Consider the following 24,924-nt stretch of genomic DNA (forward strand, 5'->3'; position numbering starts at 1 on the left):
GGCCCTAAAGGCACGGTGCACCATACCCCAGGTGAGGGCATAGCTGCCTGAGCAATATGCCCCTACAGTGCCTGTGCCATCCACATATATTTTAAGTGCAGTGGAGCCATTTTGAGAATGTGGGCTGGGAGTTTGTCAACACGAACTCCACAGCCTCTTGATTGTTATAGTGAAGTCTGGGAATTTTGGTATCAAAGGTCCCCCCTCGGGTGGGGATGCGAGGTGAAGCGCACATCTCAGTCCCCTCTATCTTGTAGATGGGGGGGACCCCTCCAATCAGGAAGGGACTTATGCCCCCTCTCACTGGAGGGTAGCATACTAGGGGGTCTAGACCCATTGGTCCCAACCTGCACACCCCTGTAACGCCCTTAAAGCTAGTATTTAGTGGCACCCCTAATCCTTGCCTCTTCATATTTGACGTGACAAGAAGAATGACTGGAGAGTCGTGCTGCAAAAGAGGAGGACAGCAACAACTGCTTTGTCCCCAGCCCTATTGGCCTGTCTACTGCTCTGAATCCCTGCGAGCTGAACCCTGCATGTCCTGCAGCCAGCAGCCTCTATGAACCCTGAGGACCCACCCTGCCTTCCCAAAGAACTCTTATCTCTCGTGGACACTGTACTTGCCCAACACCAAACCAAGCCAGGGTTCCAGATCCAGGTCCACACGGATCCAAGAGCTCTCACCACTCTGCACCCGACACCCAAAGCCTGAGTTCGAGTAGCCCAACACCCCAGCGGGCCCCCCCGGCAGTCCTGACTTGTGATCCAGTTTTGTAAGACCTCCACCGACCTTCTCCTCGACGCCTGCAGACTCATCCTGGAGGGTCCCACCAACCGCGACTGGAACCGGTGAGAAGAACCAGACGCGAAAAAACATTCCTGCATCTGCAACTCCTGAGGTGCCCAACTGACCATGTCCATTAACTCTTCAACATCACCCTCCTTTCGTTGGTTCCCTTTTCCCAGTCTTCTGGCTCCAGCCTGCAATCCTTTTCCGTGATTGATGCCCTCCATTGAAAAGCATTGGGCTCCCCACACCTCCTGAGCACCCTGCACCCAGCCGCCCCTGGTGGTGTGGACTTGGTGCTGACCTGGGACCCCCTTTGTCCTGACCTTAACCCTAATAGCTTGGCTCTTGAGACCTAGTTGCCTGCTTGTAACCGAGGTGTCCAGTTGGCTAACACTGGCACCCTGCACTCAGCACTAGGCCCCCCTAGTGCGGCTGGTGGTGCCCCTTGAGTGCCAACCTGAACCTTGGTTCTACCCTCCAAAACTCGCTATTCCAAAACAGTATACTTACCGGTGAACATAACAATTCGTTTTTCTCCATAGGACTGAATGGTGAGTGTTTTCTCTGAAAATTCTTCTGTGTTGAACTGCCTTGTACTGCATGGAACGTAACCTAATGCTTTCACAAGAGTTAACCTATGTACAAATATACTGTGTTGCTTAAACTGTGTTAGGACGTGTTTCAGGTCAAACCAGAAAAGTAATCATTAAGTAATCCAGAAGTAGTCTATCGGTAATTTAAAGTGTATTTGAACAGTTCACCAATTGTTTTCTCACTGCAAAAGTAATCTATATGTTCCTACCAAATCCACATTCATTTTCTGTTGAAAAGTCACATCGTATGAAGAGTTTAACTTACCTGCTACTAAGTCAATCTTGGTTCTAGAATTAACGCAACAAAATAACTTTTTATGGAAACACTTGGTCTGGATTCAGTCTTTGAGTGTGTGACATTTCTTGCCTGCGTGTGTACTGTACAACAAATGCTTAACACTTCCCTCCTGATAAGCCTGACTGCTCAACCACACTACCACAAAAGAGAGTATGGTATTATCTACTTTAGCTTCTGCTATACCTCTGGGGAGCCACTGGACTCTGTGCACAGTATAACTTACTTTGGTATAGTATATACAGAGCCAGCTTCCTACATGTGTATATTATGGTTATGGACATCCCTTGATATTACCGTTCAGCAACAACCATCTACCTGGATGTATGTCACCTGAAATAGAAGCGTTTTTGATATAAATATGCCTACTCTACCTCTTTTATTTTTCCCTCCTGATGCGAAGTATTGTTTTTGGAAAAGTGTGACTCGTGTTTCTTATGGTCCACTATCTACCTCCATATGAGCTCCATCAAAATCTTCTGTTTTGTAGCTGGGTTGTTGAACCCGTGTCCATTGTATGTAGTGATTTTTGCTTTTTTTAAACCTTTGTTAGGTACTCTGTATGTATCCCAGTTATTTCTTGTTACTCTAATTTATTGTTCATTTGTAGCAATTGCGATTTGCCAGTATTTTCCATTTCTCACCAGTAAACTACAACTAGGTATCTGAAATTATTTTGTTTTTGTCTTCTCCTTCCCCATACCTTCCCCATAACCAAAACCATTTAGACTGGAACAAAAACTGCATCAGTATTATTATTATTTATTTTTTTTTTTTTTTGAAAACCTTTATTTCAAAATTCAGGACACAGCTATTCAGCCGACAGCCCGGAGGTTCGGCAGCATTGAGAGTTGGATACAGTGATGTGTCCCCAATACAGTTCAAAGAGTAATGCAAAGGTCCAATTTTTAGTAAATACAGAAAAAACTCACAACAAACCCCAGCAAGGCAAGGACATTGAAAGCCCATGGCGAAAGCCCCCAGGGGAGGCCGGACCCCACTCATCTACTAGTTACAAGACTGTGTACGGAGGAAGAAGGGGGACAGCAGAGGCCCAAAACGGTTCCTAGAACCCAACTGCGCTGGAAAGTAGGTCAGGGGGAAAGCTGTTCCTCGGGAGGTTCCAGATCCGGGGCAAGACATATTCCCCCCTGTATTGGTTCCACCGCCCCCAGATGGCATGCCACTTCTGGGGGCGACCTCTAGAGCAGTAGACCGTCTTCTCCCTAAACATGCTCCAGTCCATGTTCTCCTTCCACGCGGTCAGGGTAGGGGGTTCCGAGGAGCCCCACAATCGCGCGATGTCCCTTTTAGCAACCATGTTACCCAGAGTCACCCATTGGGTCTGCGCCTCATCGAGGTCAGTGGGCCCCCAGACGTTCAGGAGGCTACACCGCGCCTCCGGTGCATCAGTATTATTACTCTCACCTTTCCAATCGCCCTTCAGTCTATTTCATCATAGTTTCCTCAGCCCTCCTTTATTTCATTACTGGAGGTCCGTAGGTTAATTAGCCCTGGTTTATGGGTCTTCTTCCTTCTCCTGGGTCTTCTCTCCTCACTCAGGCTGTCTTATGCCTTTTCCTTTATGGGGTTGGCCCCTGCAGTTTCCTTGTTGATGCTTCGTGTCTGGTGTATAACTTTCTGTTTACCTTCCTTTTGTTCTGTTCTGGTTGGACCTTCTCTCCTATGTCTCATTTGCACTTTTTGCCTCACTGGATATCGTCCAGGAGACCCATTTCTCTCAACTTCCTCCGGTTGGAAGCTTTTGCCATTTTGGATATCTAGGATGTGACAAGCTTCCTTGATCGACTTGGTTGCATATTCTGATTCCTTCTAGTTAAAGATTATCTTGAACGTTGCACCTTGGATTCTTAGAAAGTCTGTCAGTTTCTAGAAGGATTTGCGTCTGATGAAGGTCACAACAGACAGGTCTTGGTATATGCCGAGCTAAACTCTATTATTTGAGATATTTCTTTGTTTCATGACTTTGGCCATTACGTACTCCTTGTCTTTACAGTCGAGGAATTTTGCTCTAATTTCTGGTGATAAGCGATTTGCCTGCCACTGGAAATATCTCTGTGCATCATTTCTGTTTTAAACTGCAAGTTGTCTGGATCATTAGGAGTTGCTGTAACAATGTTGCACATACTTTTTAACTTTGTTCCCTTCGTTCCCTATGTTCTGAGGACATTCCTCCCGGAGCAGTTCTCCTGTTATCTTGGAAGGGTGATGTTTTGCTCTTAGTGTGTTAAAATCGATGATCTGTTGTGTTCCAGACCCAGTACTTAGTTTTCTGAAAGTTCTTCCATGAAACCTTGATATATGTGGCAGTCTGAGTTTCCTGAGTTTGACAATTCATTCTCTGCCTCAACCAAGCATTCAATTGATTCCTGCATGTCAACTTTTTTCTGTAATTGTTTGCAGCCTCAGTCTAATGCGCTGGTATTTCCTTCCCTTGTTTGATGTCAATATGCTGCTCGTTCTTTCTTTACGTTGGTCTGTTGAATGGCTCTATTCTCTTCATTTGGCTCTTTGTCCTACAGCAAGCTCTTTGTCTCATGGCTGCTGTGCTGATATTTTAAACATATAGACTGCCTTTTCCAGCATAACATAGGCACTGAAATTATTTAACTGCATGCTCTTTACACTTAAGTCCGCGCTGCTGTGTGAGATAGTACAATCATTTCCTTTCTGACTTCTCTTTTATTAGACCACAAATATTTCCCTTTTTGTGTATTATTTTTTTCACTCTTCAGAGTGTCCCCTGTAGTTATGTTTTTGTCCTGTGAATACTGTTATGTTTGGTGTTATTCCATTTGATACAATGCTTTGATTTGTTTTTGTAGTTTCCATGTTTCATGGAATATTGTGTCTCTTCTACCCTACTGACATCTTTATCAAGCACCCAGCCTTCTCATTACACTTTCAGAGGGGCTTCAAGTGGTCTTATGTTGGTTGGGGCCCTAATCCTGTGACCCCGGAGACACTTCCTCCATACTGGCTTACGGGAGCTTCTTTATTGGCCTGTTCTATTTAAGGGAGTTCTGTCCCCCGGGCTCCCTTGGAGATTATGTTTCACTTGTACAGGTGAACGGTGGAGGTTCTGCATGGCCTCCATCTCGTGTAAACTCACAGGTACCCCTACGACCTTCTCAGTCTCTATCCAGGGGGCAGTCGTGGCCCCTCTAGACTGCAATTTATAGCACTAGCGTCAGGTACTCCGGTAGTCTCTGTTTCTCTCTTCTATTCAACCTGTGGAGATTCTGCTCTCTCCTTTACCTGCCAATGGCGTGCGTCTTTTCTCACTGTGCTGGCCCATCTGTGATGGCCTCCATTTTGTGGTACCTCAGAAACATCCCCAGTATCAATGCCATCTTTTCCCAGAAGGTTTTTTTGTGATACCCCCAAGCTGCAGTTTATGCTACTGGAGTCTGAGACACTGGTAGTTTCTCTGCCATCTCTCTGTTTCTTTGGGGTTCCTTTGTGGTGGTGGTAACGGGTGGCTAAAGCAGAATTTGCAGGTTATGCGTCTGGTGCCATCTTAGTCCAGATGTGCCAACTTGTTTTTTTATTTTTTGCAATTATCAAAGGATCACAACTGATGGTTGGGCAAGACTTTTATGGTAGCTAGAAAATTGAAGGGAATTTTAACAACATCGGTAAAAGGTTGAGTTACTGAATTGTTTTTATTTTGTTTGAGAGGAGCGTGCTTGTTTGGAGTAATAAAGATTTGTTGTATGTAGTAATTTTTTTTTTTGTTCAATAACTTTATTATTTTAAAAAGTAAGAGTTCATACAAATATACCAAGATGCAGGACAATATAGCAAGTGATCAATAAATAGGTAAAACATTTAAGAGAATACAAACACAATGATAGAATTCATGTCAGAGAAATAATGAAATCACAAGTAGTACCGAATCAATATATAATAAGCAAAGAATATTGCATAAACGATTGATAGCAAGAAGGAAAAAATTAGATGTATTGCACTGATACCAAAAAATTACAGAATAAAAGGAAGAGAAGAGAACAGGAAAGGAGAGAAAGAAGTAGAAAGAAGAAAAGGGGACAAGGAAAGAAAAGAAAATAGAGAGATGGAAAGATGGGGACACCTGCTACAGTGGGGAAAATAAATTAAGAAGTAGAGGCAAAAGGATATTGGGCTTACCAACCATTGAGAGGACAACTTCATATATTTATCCAGGGAGCTCCAAATAGTATGAGAGATGGAAAGAGTACAATGTTTCTCTTCAACAGAGGTATGGGCTCCACGGAGAAATGATACCCAAGCCCACCAAGTATGATAAGACAGGAGATAAAAGGATTTCCACTCAGTTAAAATAATTTTGACAGCAATTGATATAAGGAGATCTAATAGCTGCATATCAGCATCATCCAAGGGATGAGGAGAACATGCAGCCCACGGTCCCAATAAGATCATAGGTAACGAGAGAACCAATGGAATATCATAAATTTGTGATAAATGTTTCTGGACTAAATCCCAAAAGGATTGTAGTAACGAGCATCCAAAAAACATATGTTGGTGAGTGCCTGAGACTAAATTGCAATTCCAACACAGATCATTATACCTCAGCTTCAACTTATATAAGCGAGCAGGGGTCCAATGCAGAAGATTCATCGTAAAGAATTTAGATTGCATAAGAGAAGTAGCAATCTTATTCCGTAGTGAAACCTTCCCATTTAACTGCCATGACTCTTGTGAGATATGATTGAAAATATCACTATCAAAATGATGTGACCATTTATCTTGTGTAATAGTAGTCTGTGAGGGAGATGGCGCAGACAAACATTTATATATTTTCGAGGCAGTATGGCCTGAATGAGACCACATAGACAGAAGTAAAATAGTAACCGAGTCTGTACAGAGGGTCACTTTAGAACGGGCACCCTTTAATTTAAAAAAATTATAGAAATCCATATTGTTAAGATTAAGGGAAGAGTATCATGATTGGAGTCATAAAGATGTTTGACCAACGTAAGACCTCTGTTAGCCCTAGAAGACATCGTAGGAGGATCAGTATCAGTAACAATTTTAGGATTATACCATAATGAGGACCTCCTTGATTAATGAATGGGGTTGGAAACCTTTTTATCGATATGTTTTAGAGCATTCATTGTGTCTGAAATAATACGGCTTGAATGAGGTAACACAAGTTTAGAGGCAGTGAGAAAAGAAGGGGTAGAAAGAGGAGAACACAACTCTTGTTCAATATAAATCCACAGAGGAGTATGGTGTAAATCTGATAAAAACCAGAGAGCACCCTGAGATAAGAAATCAATTTGATTTAAGTTCCAATCTGGAAGATTACATCCACCCAAAACAGATGGCTTCCTAAGATGTTTATATGCAATTCTAGCACGTTTGTCACTCCATAAAAATGTTGACGTAAGTAAGTCAATCTCACGGAAAAAGGATGAAGAAAGCCTCACAGGCAGCATGGAGGATAAGAAGTTAATAATCAGAGTTATCATCATCTTAAGAGTTTGAAGTCGTCCCCACCAGGAGATATATTTCGGAGACCAGGAGGACAAAAGATCTTTAACTTTAGCTAGGATATGTGAGTCATTATAAGAACTAGTATCTAAAAGGTTATTAGAAAACCAAATACCTAAGTATTTAGTTCGAGTCGATTGCCATTTAAAGCCGGCCTCACCCATGTGAGAAGGGAAGCACAACGCATTGAGAGGGAACATTCCGTCTTATCTCTGTCCAGAGTATATCCTGAAACGCGTGAAAATCTTTAATGGTATTGGAGATAGCAGGAATGGCAGTAGCAATGTCCTCAGAGAAGATGAGAACATCATCTGCCTATGCAGCCGTTTTAATTTTATGTGGACCAAATTGAAAGCCTTTGATATTCAAATTGAGTAACCGAAGGAGTGGGTCTGTAGGCACAAGAAAAAGAAGGGGTGATAACGGGCAGCCCTGTCTAGTACCCGGACGTAGATTAAAATAAGAAGACGTAGCCCCATTGACTCTGATGTTAGTTTTAGGTTGCGCATATAGGGACATTACCATATTGATAAAAGAATCGCCTAAGTTATGAGATTGGAGTACTGCTTGTAAAAAAGGCCAAGAACCTTTATCAAAAGCCTTTTCGGCATCAAGAACAATCACAGCCGATGGCAAAGCAGATAGCTTCGCTTTCTCCAAAATATGAAAAAGTTTGGGTATTATCTCTATCAAGTCTTCCTTTTACAAATCCGCTCTGAGAGCCATGGATAAGACTAGTGATATGGCCCTCTAAATGCTTAGCCAGGATTTTAGCAAAAATCTTAGCTTCCATATTTAGTAGCGAGATTGGACGTAAATATTTAGGGTTAGAATGATCTTTCCCTTCTTTCGGAATCACGAGAATGGTAGCCTCAGCGGCTGACCCAGAGACTTTACCAGACATTACAAAGTTATCAAAAACCTTCTTGAGATATTTTATTATTGAGAATGAGAAAGTCTTTTAGAAAGCAATAGGATAACCATCAGGCCCTGGAGCCTTCCCCGACCGAGCCTTTTTAATGGCTTGAATTATCTCTTCAGACTCAATAGGTTGACCCAGAGCAGTCATCTCCGACTGCGGAATAGTATGTGTAGGAATAGAGGACAAGAATTGCTGACACACCGATAAGTCACATTGATCCTTGGGAGTGTAGAGTTTTTCATAAAAATCATGAAAAACTTGTAGAATTTCTTGAGTATGGAATTTCCTAGAACCATTATTGTCATTAATATAGGAAATCTGAGCGGTTTTGACATTCGCATTTTGATACTTTAAAGTAGCAGCCAGCATCTTACCTGCTCTATTTTGAAGCAACAAACGTCTTGACTTTTGAGCCTGTACACCAATATAAGCTCTCTTAGTCACAATGGAGTTAAAAGAATATTTCAAATTCTGGATGTTTTGCATGAGAGACTTATCATTAGAGCTTCTATATAATATCTCTTTACGTTTGATCTCATCCCCCAAAGATTGCAGCGACCTTCTGATATCGCCATTCCGTTTTGACATTTTTTTTGATAATAATGCCCCTAATAGTGCATTTAAATGCATCCCATAGAACAATTGGGGAGTTCACCGAAGATTCATCATCATTGAAAAAATTGTCAGTCTCCACAGATAATTCTTGAACTTCATCTTTATCATCCAAAGTCTCTGTATTAAGACGCCAGGTACGAGAACATTGTTTATCCGTCAGAGAAAGGAGAGTAAATGAGACAGCTGCGTGATCAGAAACAACTATAGGGTGAATTATAGGATTACTAGTGTGTTTTAAAAGAGCAGCATCAACTAGAAGATAATCAATGCACAAAAAACTAGAATGTGGAGAATAGAAAAACGTGAAATTGCTACCCTTAGGATTATGTAACCTCCAAACGTCAGTAAGCTTATGAGAGGAGCACATATTAAGCATTTGTTTATGTGACCTAGGAGGACGAAGTTTAAAAGCAGAATGCCTATCTAAGATAGGATCCAAAGGCAAATTAAAATCACCTCCAACAATTGTCCTAGCATTTTGAGAGATATCAGAAAGCTTTTTATTCATTAAACGCCAAAAGAGTTGATCATCAATGTACAGCTCACCGCCCCAATAAAGATGGATTGCGGGGTCCGTCAAGGTTGTGTCCTCGCCCCTTTTTTTATTGTGCCTCTACGTCAACGACCTGGAGAGAAATTTGCTCAATGGGAATATGGATGTACCTCAGATAGGCTGTAGACCCCTTCCAGCACTTCTATATGCCGATGATTGTGTTTTAATGTCCAGAACAGGGGTGGGGCTGCAGAGGCTTTTAACTAGTTTTAATGGTTTTATGAGTGATCTTGGACTGAAAACAAATGTTGCTAAATCCCATTTTATGGTGGTGGGCAAACCTCCCATGAGCACAATAACATGTTTTATTAATAATGAAAAATTACTTTGTGTACCCACCTTTTCCTACTTGGGCATTCTTTTTAATAAAAAAAATACATGGTCCCACTTAGTGGAGGCAAGAATTGGAGGTTTTGATCGTAACGTTGAGGCTATGTTTAGGTTCACAAAAAAACTAGGCTCCGGCCTATAAAAGTCATTACAGACATATATAAGGCTCGCACGTGCGCCATCACTATGTATGGCGCTGATGTCTGGGGGTTTTGTAATATTGCTGGTCTTCAGAGAGTTGAAAATTATGTTTTTGAAACGGTTAACAGTGCCTAAAAGTACTGCTGTTACTATTTGTCATAATGAATTAGGTGTAACCCCGCTATCTTTTCGTCTTCAGTTATCACCACTTCTGTTATGGCGTAGTATTTGGGTGAAAGAAGAGACTGTCCTAAATCGTGCTATAATCACTGATTGTTTGAAACTGGACTGTGTCAAGAAAATATCCTGGATTATGTATATACACGAGCTACTAGGGAAGTTGGGGCTACCAGACTGTATTGACACTCCTGGTAATATAGTCAAAATTCCAAGAGTCAAATTGAAAAGAATGTTTATGACCTATAACTATGAACTCGGAGATCGTGCAGAATATAGCAAGAAAAGAGTTGTCGAACACTCATTAAAGGTTTGTTCTTTAGGTACTGAACCTTATCTCTCTTTTTTTTTTTTGTAATCACCGCAAGATGTTTTATCTTATAAGATTCAGGATGGGTATTGCCCACTTATTGGTTTCCTATCCGCGTGATGCACATTGTGACGCAAAATTGGATTTGTGTCCTTGTGACTCAGAATCAGCACAGAGCACTTTACATTTTATGTTTTTCTGTGGACTCTATACTATTCCTAGACGTGCTTTTTTTAATTCACTGTTAAGATTTTTAAATATAAGAAAGTGCAGGGCTGCGTTACAATATTTGCTCCTCTTGAAAGATGAATTTATCTGCCTAATGATTTATAAATACATTTCCACCGCGATGCGTCTTCGGAACATGGTGGGCAAATGATTTTATTTTGCTTTAAACAATATTTTATCATAAATCTGAGTATATTAATTGTATGAAATGTTTTTATTATGTAATATTTCATGGTTGATTTGCAGCCGAATAAAGATTTATTGATGATGATGATCATCATCATCATCAATGTTGGGAGCATAAATATGCATAACATATAAATCATCAGAGCCATTGAACAAGCGAGAAAGCAGCCATCTGCCATCTGTATCATGTTCAGCGGTGACAATAGACAGGCCAGAATTCTTAGAAATCAAGGTTACAACCCCGTTCTTTTTACCAGCGGCCTCAGAACAAGCAACATCAATAACCCACTCCTTCCGCAGAAGCAAAGCCTCCTTAAAAGCTATCTTAGTCTCCTGGAGAAGAACAACATCACCAGATAAACTTTTACAGTAGTCTAGTATCTTGGCCCTCTTAACAGGATGATTCAATCCACAAACGTTAAGAGAGATTACATTTAGACCTGACATGAGTAGACATGACACCAAACAAATAAGTCTACAACTGTAAAGGGTTAAGACCCTAATTTTTGTTATTACTGGATCAGCCGATCCAAGCCTTTAAATCACAAAACTCCACATCTGAATAACAATTTAGCTTCATAAGAATCCATTTTAGAATATGGAATATAAGAACCATCTATATCTTCAAGAAAAACTGAACTTACAGTGCTTGTGTGATGGTGGAGAAAGAACGATAGCGTTTTTTTCTTTTCTGATGTATAGCTCAGCTCCCTCAGTATGGCACTAGAAAAAATTGGAAACCTACTTTGAGTTTGGGTGCCCACTCCTTTTGTACTTGCAAAAAATGGGGGGGAAAACATGCAGGAGAATCGGTTCCTACCTTTATTTACAGTTGCAGCTGCGCCCAAACTCACGACTCCTCCGCTGGCGCCGACCCCCATGGTGTTGCTCCCGGCACTGTAATCGGACAACACCGTCCCTAGTTTCAGCCCCGGTCCGGGTCCGGCGCCGTCTCCGGCGTCGATGGGTGAGCCTTTCACCTATGACCCGGCTCCGTCATTTATGCCTGTTTACCAGGACACGGATGAAGGGGAGGACTGCGAGGGGTCTGAGGACCCTCTGGCACAGCAGTGTCAGTTAAGTCCGGACTGGGCAGATGAGCTGGGGGACGCCAGTGGTCTAGACGCTTCGCCTGACACTGGTTTCATCTCTCCTCCTTCCGTGGCTACGGAGGAGGGTGCTACTTATGCTGTGGTGCTGCGCAGGGCGGCTCAGGCCTTGCACCTGGAGCTCCCTGCAGCGGCCGTGAGGACTAAACTCCTCACTGAGGTGTTTCAACTGCCAGTAAGCTCTTCGGAGCCTCTGCTGCAGTTTAATGAGGCCCTCACCGACGTTCTGATGGGCACTTGGTCCAAGCCCTCCACAGTCTCTCCTGTGGATCGGAATGTGGACTGGTGCCACCTCCCAGCTTTCTGTCCGTACACCCCACCCCTGAGAGTCTGGTTATCCAGGCCTCCACGTCCCAAACCTTTGTCAGGAGGCTCTGCGCCTCTGGACATGGGTGGAACATCAGGGCATCACCCTGGTGGTTCAACATCTGGTGGGCTCTCTGAATGCCAGGGTGGACAAACTCAGCCGCCGGTGCATGATGGATCACGAGTGGCATCTGAACTCGGACGTGGTGCAAGGCCTCTTTCGGCAGTGGGGAGAGCCTTGGTTAGATCTATTCGCCACTGAAGAGAATGCGCAATGTCATCAGTTCTGCGCATTGGAATTTCCAAGGCGGCACTCGCGCGGCGACGCTTTTCGTCGCAAGTGGAGTTGCGGTCTGTTATACGCCTTTGCGCCTATACCACTTCTGCCCAGAGTGCTGAAGAAGATCAGCCGCAACCGGGACCAAGTCATCCTTGTGGCTCCGGATTGGGCACGAAAATACTGGTATCCCGAGCTACTCAGTCTGTCAATCGATCCCCCGATTCGACTGCCTCTTCAGGAGGACCTTCTGTCGCAGCAGCAGGGGACGGTCCTCCACCCAAACCTGTCCAGCCTCCACCTCCATGCGTGGAGATTGAGCAGCGGCAGTTGATGCCATTTGACTTGCCTCCTGAAGTCTGTGATGTCATTCTGGCAGCCAGGCGTCCCTCCACTAAAACGGTATACGCCTGCAGGTGGAACAAATTTGTGGCATGGTGCACAGCAAAGGCTGTGGATCCCCTTTTCGCCCCTCTTTCTGAGGTTCTCCTCTTTCTTCTCTCCCTGGCCCAGCAGGGCTCTGCTCTGGGCACCATCAAGGGATATCTTTCAGCTGTTTCAGCCTTCTTAAGGCTTCCTGATCAGCCTTCTCTTTTCAAGTCCCCTGTTTTCAATAGATTCTTGAAAGGCATTACTCACATGTTCCCTCCTGTTCCCTTTGTAATGCCTCAGTGGGACTTGAATCTGGTGTTAACTTATCTGATGGGCGCTCCCTTTGAGCCACTTCATAACTGTCCTCTTCGTCTTCTGACTCTAAAGACTGCTTTCCTGGTTGCCATCACCTCTGCCAGAAGAGTGAGCTCCAGGCTCTTTCTTCTAAACCTCTTTTCCTCTCTGTCCATCCTTACAAGGTTGTTCTGAGGACACGCCCTTCTTTTCTTCCTAAGGTGGTTACTGCCTTTCACATCGGGCAGTCCATTACCTTACCCACCTTCTTTCCGCCTCCGCATCCCTCGAAAGAGGAAGAGAGGCTCCACTGTCTGGACCCAAAACGTGTGCTCTCCTTTTATCTGGATCGCACAAAACAGTTCCGGGTGGACGACTAACTCTTCGTTGGCTACGTGGGTGGTAAGAAGGGGCGGGCAGTGCACAAGCGAACCATCTCTTGGTGGGTCGTTTTGTGCATTAAGGTCTGTTATTCCTTGGCTAAGAAGGATCCTCCTGTGGGGCTTAGGGCCCATTCCACTCGGGCCACAGCGGCTACTACTGCCTTGGGACGAGGAGTCCCTCTGCAGGACATTTGTCAGGCAGCAACCTGGGCCTCGCTGCACACGTTTGCCAAGCATTACTGCCTGGACAGCCAAGTCCGGAGAGACGGCTTCTTTGGCCGTTCCGTTCTCCAGGACTTCCTGGTGTGATCTTGGTTCGCAGACCCACCACCGGGGTTGGTATTGCTCTGGCATCTATTCCAAGGTAAGGAATCTAACTAACGTGTTTCTTTCAGATGCACAAGTAAGTTACCTTCGGTAACGATATATCTGTAAGAAACATTAGTTAGACTGCTCACCGCCCCACCCATCCTCCCCGTTCTGCGAACCGATATCTAGGGTTAAGGTCATCCCTTTCAAGGCCCTAGTTTCATGGCACCAGTGTCGGTTTCTTGCATGGCTTTGCGTTCCTGGCGCGGAAAGCTATATACAGAACTGACATCAGCGTGCAAGGGTGGCGTCTAAGTACTCCGACATCATCCCGGCGATCATGACGCCGACGACGGACGCGGAGCCGCAGACAATGCCTACCGACGCGCAGGGTATTGCTGACGAAAAATCTTCCCGGATCCAGCCTGGCATCTGGGGATATTCTAAGGTAAGGAATCTAACTAACTAATGTTTCTTATAGATATATCGTTACCGAAGGTAAGTAACTCGTGCTTCAATGGTTAACAATAAACTTTTGGTTTAATCAATGATGTACCAAAGGCTGTCTGGTTGCTTCAATTTATTTTCAAGCTTGTTAAGTCGTAATAAGTCTTCTACAAGAACAGTGTTTGAGAGAAAATGTGACAATAAGCCATCCTAATTGACTTATTTATTTTAGATATAATTTAATGTTTGTCTTGTTTTGAATTCATATATTACTTTTTCGGATTCTACAGATTGAAGGTCAAGGTCATGGTGCAGTCTTTGATTGCAAGTTCTCGACAGATGGGCAAAACTTTGCTTGCACGGATTCTCATGGACATCTGCTGCTGTTTGGTTTTGGCTGCAGTAAACCTTATGAAAAAGTCAGTGAACCTTTTGTGTCTTACATGAGCAGATTTTTTTGTTGCGTATGCGAATTATAACATGCCTTATACTAAATAATTGCTGATGTCACACATGTTGTCATGTCTCTGCTAAGGATACCAAAAATCAAATGGCTATGGCAACAGAGATTTAAAAGGAATCGCTTAAAATTAATTATTTCTCATTTTTTTTCTTCTCTAGATTCCAGATCAAATGTTCTTCCATACAGATTACCGGCCACTTATCCGTGATGCTAATAACTTTGTCTTGGATGAACAAACCCAACAAGCCCCACATTTGATGCCTCCTCCCTTCCTGGTGGATGTTGATGGAAATCCTCATTCGCCTAAATTCCAAAGACTCGTACCTGGTCGAGAAAACTGCAAAGACGAACAACTCATCCCACAACTCGGATATATTTCCAATGGTAATGATCAAAGATTGTTGTTGCATTCATCTCCTTTTTAAAAAGTTGAAGTCAAAATGCTTTTAATGTGTTTCACTAGGAATTCATAAAGGCTTTAGCAAGCTATCCTGAATCTGCTACAGTGTGGAGATACATAATGGCTTAATTACTTTCCAACTACCTGCCCTTAAACTTGCCTTTGGTACCACTCCCTTGTACCCTAAGCATACTGACATATCGTTGGGGATGTCGGCTATTGTGATGGCTGCTCACCAGGTATAGATTTTTCTGTCCCCCTTCCACACTTTCAAACATGACACTTCATTGTCCATGATGGAGTAGGAAGCACTGTATGTAAAGTCAACATGCTTTTCTGCATTAATTAAACCATATGAAAGCCGACAAAAAAGCACTCATTCACACAGTTTAGACTGTTGCCCTTCTCTGTTTTTTTCTCATCCTACGGGGCCTTCATTGGTTAACTGTGCTGACCTGCATGGTCCAATTGAGAAAATGTATGTTGTGCATTACAAAGAACAAAAAATGCTTAGAAGGTGGGGCTGATAGCAGGGTGGTGTAGTGTTCAGTGATGGCTCCAGAGAGTCCAAGCAGTCTACCAGTGGCCTAGCGGTCACTGCTGCAGAGAGCATATACATCAGGCAGCATCTTGGTAATCCTGCTGAGGTATTGCACTCTAGTGAGTGTGGGCAAGGCTAGGCCAAGCACTTAAAGGTAGATGTTTTATCCACTCCTTATAGCAGTGGCCGGCTGGTTCGATATTTTTGAGTTTTCTTTTTCCTCGCCACTTCACTGCACTGCACGTGGTCTGCACCGGTGGGTGCTCCTGCGTTTTTCACGAGTCGCGACACACCTCGGTCCGCGGAGGATTGGGAGGGGCCCCAGTCGTAGGGCGTGCCCCCTGGGGGCGGCCCTGGTGGGTGAGGGGTCTCTAGAGGAGGGGTGTTTTTTCTGGACGAGCGATTGCAGCGGATTCACGCTGTATCCTATCAACTTCCCCAATGGCTGATCTGCCAATGAATTTTCCTGATAGTGAATCACTTAGCAGTATCCTTGACTGCCAGAGAGTACCAGCTCAGTTGTTGATGCCTAGTGGATCATGAATAGCAGCTACATCCCGAGAGAGCGCATGGTCTCTTCCACGAATGGGGAGAACATTGGCTCGATCTTTTTTGCCAACACCGAGAACAGTCCGTGCTTCTGCGCATTGGAGTTTCCAAGGGTTCTAATGCTCGGAGACTTATTTCACCTTGAGTGGAACCTGGGACGCACCAATACCACTTCTGCCCTGAGTTCATAAGAAGACTTGGATGGACCAGGCCCAAGTCATTCTAGTGTCTCTGGATTGGGTATGGAGAGTATGGCGTTCAGAACTCCCGGGTTTGAACATGTGTCCTGCGATCAGGATATCCCTCCGGGATGATCTACTGTCACAGCAACATGGGGGAATTCTGTGCCTGAGCATTTGCAGTCTCTGCCTTGATGCTTTATCATTGAGCAGCGCTCCCCCCAGCACCTTGAGACCCTTACGGGTGAGTAGTCGCTCTCAACAAACACCTGATTGATTGATTGATTGATTGATTGACTAAGCAGCGACATCTGATTACTTTCAGCAGTCTCCAGAAGAAGTGCGTGCTCAGGGCCAAAGCTGCTACCACTGCATTGGCATATGAAGTCCCTGTCTTAAGCAGATGAATGTTTGCTTTGCTTTGCATTACAACCATTTTTTGGTTGTCGTTTGCTTTCTCCCTCTAAGTGCGCTGGGTATGCCCAGATGTGGGTCCCAGGCTCTCTGTGCCCCTGTCGGTTACTCAAGACTAACTAACTAACTGACAAATTATTACAATTCAATTCAAATCAGCTTTATTGCGGTTAGATTTACCATAAAAGCACATACAGAAAAAGAAAATAGAAAAAAGGAACACAACAATACAACAGGTCAAGCAATACATTCCAATATATTAATCTCAGGAATTTTTAGTTAAATGTTAGACACTTTTTTTTTTTTAAATTTAAATAATTCTTAAAAGTTCTAAAATTGATAAAAGTCAGATCATTCAAAGGAGATAAAATGTTTTTTTGGTGGTCATGGACTTGGTGTTAAAGTGCTACAGCATTGTTTATCAAATTCCTTCGGGTTATCCACATGGAATGTAAATATTTAGCTACTGCAGAGACAATCACTGCATCTGTGTCAGTTTTCAGAATCCTAAAAAAAGCCAGGTATTGCCTTATACCCAAGTTCTTGCATAGCTGAATCATCCATTTCTTTCTAATATGGGAGTAAGCTGGACAAAAGAGGATGACGTGCACAGAAGTTTCATCCTCTTGCGAGCAACCTGGGCAGGGACACACAGGGCCCCCTTTCCACCTATCAATTTTTTGGAAAAGGGGCAAAGTGCCATATCTAAATTGCAAGTACAGTTTCTTTGCTAGTGTAGGTTGGATTGTATCAATCGCAGGCTCAAAACTATAAAAGTACTTGGTGTCCAAGAAAATATCGGTCAGGCTTGAACCTTTTGTGGAGCTAAAAAGGTTCATTAAGTTAATTTCTTTAACAGTGCTTATCATAGTTTGTTTAGATGTGGCTGGGCAGGCAACCAGAGTTCCTCAAACCCAGTCGATATCAGTGACTGTTTTACAAAAGCCAACCAAGGAATCTTGCCAGAGCCCAATGAAGCTAACACTTCTTTAAGCTCCTCCTTATAGTGCACCAACTCAGGGGTGCTCCACAGGCGCTTCCAATACAGTAAGGGCCGAAGAGCAATCACTTCTGAAATAGGGCAAATGTTTAGGTCTAATCTTAGAGGAACCAAAGGAGTGCTTTGAGGTAAATCCAACAATTGTCTTATGAAATTATTTTCAGTTAGTGATAGGTTACTAACTGATGTGTGTCCCCAAAGTTCCGCCCCATACAGGGAAGATGCCCTAGCTCGGACTTTGAAGATTTCAAGGGGGGCACTTATTGTTTTGTGTGTGCAATTCTTCTGTACTTTCAAAATTCCACCTGCTGCTCGAGTTAACCTTAGATTAGCTTTCACCATTTGAGGGCCCCATCCCATTTTGTCGTTCAGAGTCAGACCCAGATATTCAAAGGTCGGGACCCTTTCGAGGGGTCTGGCGTCCATTGTTGGATGGGGGCAATTGACAGTATTGGCATTAAAGGCCATATATTTAGTCTTGTATACGTTGACCACCAGGTTTCTTTTGGAGCAAAAATTAGAAAATTGGTTTAACACGCGCTGCATCCCCATTGGGGATTTTGAAAGCAGGAGCGTGTTGTCCGCAAACATTAGGGCGGGGAATCTCCGGGCACCCAATTTGGGGGAGTCGATGTCATTTGTAGCTAAAAGATCTTCGATTAGCCCATTGAGAAACAGGGAAAATAAAGTCGGGGCAAGGACGCATCCCTGTCTAACACCTTTCTCAATGGGGAACGGACCAGTAAGCTGTCCTAGTTTACGGAAGCGAACTCTCGCATAAGTGCCTTCATGTAAGTTCTTAAATTGTTGGCATAGATAAGGTGGCGCCCCCATTAATAATAAAAAGGACCAAAGCTGGTTCCGATCCACCATATCAAATGCTGACTTTAGGTCAACAAATGTGAGATAGAGACTACCCCCGTCCAAAGTCACGTGCTTCCAATGGAGCACTTGCAACCGGAATAGTTGGTCGGTTGTTGATATTTTTGCCCTGAACCCCGCCTGTAACGGCGTCAATATGTCATTATCACTAATCCAGGTCTCTAGTCGATGAAGCAGTAGCCTGGCATAGATTTTTTGTGTGACGTCAATAAGGCTGATCGGCCTATAGTTAGAGGGCTGGAGCGGAGAGCCCTTTTTGTGTATTGGGATAATCTCAGCCCCTAACCAAGTACTTGGCAGTGGTAGGCCCTGCAGAATCGCATTGAATAAAACCAGAAGGTATGGGCCCCAAACTGCTGGTTCTTCTCTAAATAGATCGCCGGGGATCTTATCAAGTCCTGGCGCTTTGTTAGACTGAATGCTAGAAATGGCCAACTTTACTTCCTCCAATGAGAAAGATTGCGCTGGCCATGTAAGGTTCAGGGGTGGAGGGCTAGGGGGGACTTGGTTTGCACAAAGAGGAGGAAGTGAGTAAAGATCTTTAAAGTAGGTGGACCAGGCTTCTTCGGAGATATTAGGGGAGATCGTGGTCCTACCTTCTGGAATCCCTGTATGTACAACATTCCAGAAAGTCCTTGAGTCCTTTACCGCAAGTGCGGATGTAATGGCCACCCAACGATCCACCTCCCATTCTAATTTGGCGTTTTTTTATCAGTTTTTTATATTCTTTTCTGGCTACAATGACATTAGGCCTGCTGCCTAGCCTTAGAGCCAGCAATAGCGCTGTTTTTGCATCCCTGCAGGATTTGTTAAACCACGGATTGTAATCATTACATTGTTTGGGTTTGGCAATGCCTTCTTTGTAAAAAGTGTCCTTTAGTATAGCAACCATTCCACTGTGGATTTCGGTCATTGACTCGACTTCCACATTCGAAGAGTTGGTGAAGGTGCAATATGCCCTTTCAAGCAGGGGGATAGCATCGTGGTATAGTTTTGCCATAGTTTCGGTAGATGAAAGGACAGCCGCCCATCGAATTCTTCTCCCACCTTGCACTATTCTTAGATTATTACTTGGGGAGTTAACTGGGGCGCTATCCCCACTGATTAACTGGTAATCCAACTCAATTATCAAGGGGTTATGGTCACTTTCTGTACGGGTAGGTACACTAAAATCTAGGGTTTTTGGCCCAAGTGCCAAACTCACTAGAAAGTAATCAATGATAGATGTATGCCCCAGAGCATTGTAAGTAAACTGGGCTGGAGTGTCACTCTTGATGCGTCCATTGCAGGCTCTAAGAGAAAACGTATAAGTAAGGGAGGTCAGCTGGAGGGATAGGGCAGACCAATTTTTCACAGGATATGCATTGGATGGCGGGACTGCCCAAGTTTCATCCTCAGCCAATGTGATTGGGGGGACCCCTTGCAAAGGTTCAAAATGACAATTGAAGTCCCCTCCAATCAGCAGAACTACGTCGCCCCCAAGCGTGTGTAGCAGCGCAGTTAAGTTGTCCAAGGTTGTGCCAGATTGTACTGATCGGGAGTAGATGTTAATCAAAGCTATTTTTGGTGTTTTATTATGAGTCATCAAAATACATAAGATGTCAGGGCTATTTGTCTCTAGTTTTTTCAACGTGAAACCTAAGTGGGTGCCCACCCAGGTGCACAAACCTCCTGATGGTCTTCCTCTAGTGCCTTTAGATGCAGGTTCCGTGAAAGTGACAAACCCCAGTCTATGAGTTGGATCGACCTCCCACGTTTCCTGGAATAAACTGAACCCGTGAGAGTCCACAAAGGTACACCAATCCGGGATGTCTAGGTTGGATGTAAGTCCCGCTATGTTCCATGATAGGATTTTAAGAGACCCAATTGGCAGTGCCTGCTTGGACCTTAGGCATACCTTACGAATTGACCCATCATGATCAAGCGTCCCGGGGTCAGCTAAGAGTAAGACTGGCTGCACAGTGGCAGTCTGGACTTGTGTGTCCGAGGGACAATGGTCAAACATGGGAAGAAGTAAGTCAACCTCAGACTCCCCTGTACTAGCTAAAGGCTTTTCATTGTACATCATTCTAGCTGCTATATGGTGCGAAGATTTATCAACAATTTTGGCTACCTCCATGTACTCCCTCCTGGTGGGCTTAAAAGCCCCTTTCGTGTTAATAGAATTTAAGTGGTAAATCAGTGTGGAACTGGGGGGTGCAGGGAATCAATCCACCTGGTCAAGCATACTATATCTATTGCTCAACGGGATTCCAATTGCTTCTCCCCTACATTGAACACCCCTACTTCTATGTACATAATGCCAAATATCCTCCTGCTGTGGCGTCACAAGGTTCCTACCATAGTCAGAGGGGGGATGAACATGATCTGTTAGATAAAAATAGTCTAACCTCAGAGATTTGATCATTGTATTGGGACTTATCTGTTGCCAACTTCAAATGTGATCGACAGCCCTGTGATCCTCAAAATTGATAATTATACAATCCCCGTCCACATTTTTTGGTTTATGTCCCACCCACCTCACCCTTCTAGCAAACAAAATCTTGCTTTGGGTTAATCTGGGCAAGGGTCTGTGGGTGTTCAACCAATGGATTGTCTTATTTTTGAGTTCCTCATAAGATTCCTGTTTGGGACTCATTAACTCAGGGACCTCCGTAAGAATCACTACAAATGGGGCGCAGTCCGGGGGTAAATTGATGCAGGGTAGGTCACGATGGATAAATTTCCCTCCACAGGGGTTTGAAGACTCCTTCCCTGGAATGGCGATACTGGGTGGATTATCAGATTGGGAGGGATTTGCATTTTCCACAGTAGAAAAGTTAATTTTTTGGGCCAATTGGATTAGAGCTCAAGGTTGATCCCAATGTGGTGGGCAAGATAAGTTGGTCCTTTGCAATGTTATGTGTTGGCTTAAGTTGTGGCTGTGGGGCATTGACTGTTTTTACTAAAGCCTCGACTTGGGTTTGAATTGCAAGAAAGTCCGTTCTAAGGTCCATATTTCCCCCAAGCAGATACTCCAGTTTCCCCAGTCTTTCTTCTAAGCAATTCAATTTTTGCACCACAGGATGAATAAAAGAGGATAGGGCCAGGCTCAATTTCCCCACCAAAGACTCAAAATAGGGAGGGCATGTAATTTCGAGTTCTCCTCCGGCCTTAGGAGAGGTGTCTGTTAAAACCTCAGGGGTGCATGGCTCTGTGGGCTGGGGTACCAAAGAGCTGTTGGGTTTAGGCTGATTGGGTTTTCTGGCCCGAGGTGCAGTAGCAGCCTTCTTCTTTTTAGCAATTGCACCTTCCTTAGAACGTGGATTCGTCTGTTCGTTTGGGCTCATTACCGTTGGAGCAGGAAGTGTGTTTGTGCCCTGGCCAGATAATGATTGGTTTAGTCGATTTGAGGCTTCAGCCTGGGCACCTAGGTTGTTCTCAGTTTCGTCTGCGGGGGGATCCAAAGTAGCTCTATTTGGCTGTATAGGGGCTGGTGAACATACATGAGCAATCGGGCCCAGAGAGGATCTCCTCGAAAAAATAGGGTCTTGGGACAGACGGCGCTGCGTCAGCGCAATTTCTCTTTCAAGGACTGATGACGCTCTCGTTATAAATTGATCGAGAGTCCCTGCAACCATTCCTATGGGTGTCGGTTTGGCGCCCCTTCTAGTAGTCATAGTGTACAATGTTTTATTTCGCAATTGGTAATAGCGATACTCACAGTTTGGAGTGGCAGTTAGGGGGCTGGCCCAGCCCGGCCCTCGTCGGCCCCGGACGGCCACAGACGGTCCCGCCCTTGTCCCGGGCTTCTCCCGGCGCTGCCCGCGCGCGGACCCGCGACGCGGAGGTTAGGCTGTGAATTGTAGCGCCTCCAGGCGCATGTGGCGAGTAGTGGGCGGGAACTTCCTCCCCCTGGAGGCAGAGGTTGCCAGGAGATGTAGTCCCCCGTTCCAGCCGCGGTCGCGAGGACACCAAGCGCGGTGGCGGGAAGGAGACACCAGCAGAGGAGAGCCCACGGCAGCAATCCGCTAAGAGAGCAGGGAGCACACGCAAGCCTCTCCACAAGTAAGTGTTTTGTGACCCCCGCTCCACCGAGGTTAGGCTGTGATTTGTAGCGCCTCCAGGCGCAGGTGGCGAGTAGTGGGCGGGAACTTCCTCCCCCTGGAGGCAGAGGTTGCCGGGAGATGTAGTCCCCCGTTCCAGCCGTGGTCGCGAGGAAACCAAGCGCGGTGGCGGGAAGGAGACACCAGCAGAGGAGAGCCCACGGCAGCAATCCGCTAAGAGAGCAGGGAGCACACGCAAGCCTCTCCACAAGTACGTTTTTTGTGACCCCCGCTCCACCGAGGTTAGGCTGTGATTTGTAGCGCCTCCAGGCGCAGGTGGCGAGTAGTGGGCGGGAACTTCCTCCCCCTGGAGGCAGAGGTTGCCGGGAGATGTAGTCCCCCGTTCCAGCCGCGGTCGCGAGGACACCAAGTGCGGTGGCGGGAAGGAGACACCAGCAGAGGAGAGCCCACGGCAGCAATCCGCTAAGAGAGCAGGGAGCACACGCAAGCCTCTCCACAAGTAAGTTTTTTGTGACACTGACAAAGCAGACACATTGGACTCGTACTTAAAACAGATAAAAAGCACCAGCTCTTACCCCTGTACACAAGAACAATCCAAGAATACTCTAACCCAGCTTCTCTGTTCCTTCCAACACATCTTACACAATTAATTTATGGACCTGGTCAAAGCAAGCAGGCCTGCCCGTAGCCCTTCTGACCCTTGTCCACCACAAACTTTCAAGACAATTATTTTAACAACCTCTGCTGCCACTCCAGTAAGAAGAATCTTCGACGATTCCTTAACTACCGAAATATTTACAGAACTAAAAAAATCACATATACGCTCTTTACTGAAGAAAACAAACTTGGACCTGCTGAACCCTGACAACTACAGACCCATTACAAATTGACCTTTCCTGGGCAAACTGATAGAAAAAGCAGTGTTCACCCAGATGTCACAATTCAATGTAGAGAATGACATACTCTCAAACTTCCAAACAGGATTCCGTCCGGGAAGAGGCACTGAATCTGCCCTCCTTGCCATCTGGGATGACCTGAAGAATACAGTTGACCGCAGCGGGGTTGCTGCGCTACTCCTCTTGGACTTCTCGGCTGCCTTTGACACGGTTGACCAAGACACTCTGAAACAAAGACTCTATGAAGCCGGCATAGAGGGAACTGCTCTAGACTGTCTGCCTTCGAAACAGAACTAATGTCATCCATACTCCACCTTTCTCGTCGAAACCACACTCCACAAAAGCAGGGGTCCCTCAAGGTTCTGTCGTCTCGCCCATGTCTTTCAACATCTACATGAAGTCCTTACCGGTACTGATCAATCAATTTCACCTCACGTGCTAGAACTATGCAGGTGACATGCAAATACTCCTTCAACTGGACTGCCCCAAAGACATTGAAAAATCCCCAATTTTCAGTTGTTTCAGAGCCGTGGAGCAGTGGATGACTTGGAGCCATCTCAAATTGAATGCTTCAAAAACGGAAATACTCACGTGTGGCGATTGGAAACATTATGACACGCTTGTCGCTTGGCCTGATGAACTGGGATCACCACCTAAAGTATTGAAGGAAGTAAGAAACCTCGGAATGATCACTGACTCCAAGCTGTGGAATGCCGAAGTGGACAAACTAGCAAGATCAAGCTTTGTCACTATAAAAACTCTGCGACAAATTTTCCCTCATTTGGGATTTCCACACAAGGTCCAAGCTACCATCTCCCTTCTTCTGTCCAGACTCGATTACGCCAATAGCCTCTACAACAAATCACCTTTAACGACTATGAAAAGACTACAACGGATTCAGAACTCGGCTGCCAGACTACTCTTGCATTTCAAACCGCGAGACCACATCTCACCTGCCATGAAAGCCCTGCATTGGTTACCGGTTGCCAGAAGATCCACGTTCAAGCTACTTTGTATCGCCTACAAAGCAATACATGGAATGGGACCGCTCTTCATCAGGAATAAAATCACCAAACACATTCAACAAAGGAACCGACGCCTGAAAGGGGCATCTCGCCTCAAAATCCCAAGATACAAGAAAAAAACATGGGTGGCACACCCTTCTCTGTTCAAGCAGCCAAACTATGGAACTCTTTACCCCCCAACATAAGATCCACTGACAACCACCTTATCTTCAGAAAACTACTCAAGAATTGGCTCTTCCCACATAAGCACCATACGCAAACAGAAATTTACAGCATATTCTTCTATATTTAAGCATTTATTTTCACTATAGATATGTACCTATCTTTGTGTATTGCTTTGTATAAACATGTAGAATAATTATGTTGCTGATGATA

The 24,924-nt window shown here is 44.7% G+C and overlaps 1 protein-coding gene across 2 annotated transcripts in view; it reads left to right on the forward strand.

The window, feature by feature from the left end:
• BRWD3 (bromodomain and WD repeat domain containing 3) overlaps positions 1-24,924 on the forward strand; it is a 1,513,493-nt gene that overhangs the window by 379,592 nt on the left and 1,108,977 nt on the right. For both annotated transcript variants that reach the window (XM_085607835.1, XM_085607833.1), the window contains 2 exons: positions 14,445-14,573; positions 14,776-15,001. In XM_085607835.1, the coding sequence (XP_085463961.1) occupies positions 14,445-14,573; positions 14,776-15,001 (355 nt within the window). The remainder of the gene's footprint in view (positions 1-14,444; positions 14,574-14,775; positions 15,002-24,924) is intronic.

This window comes from Triturus cristatus, chromosome 5_2 (assembly GCF_964204655.1).
Source record: "Triturus cristatus chromosome 5_2, aTriCri1.1, whole genome shotgun sequence".
Lineage (NCBI taxonomy): Eukaryota > Metazoa > Chordata > Amphibia > Caudata > Salamandridae > Triturus > Triturus cristatus.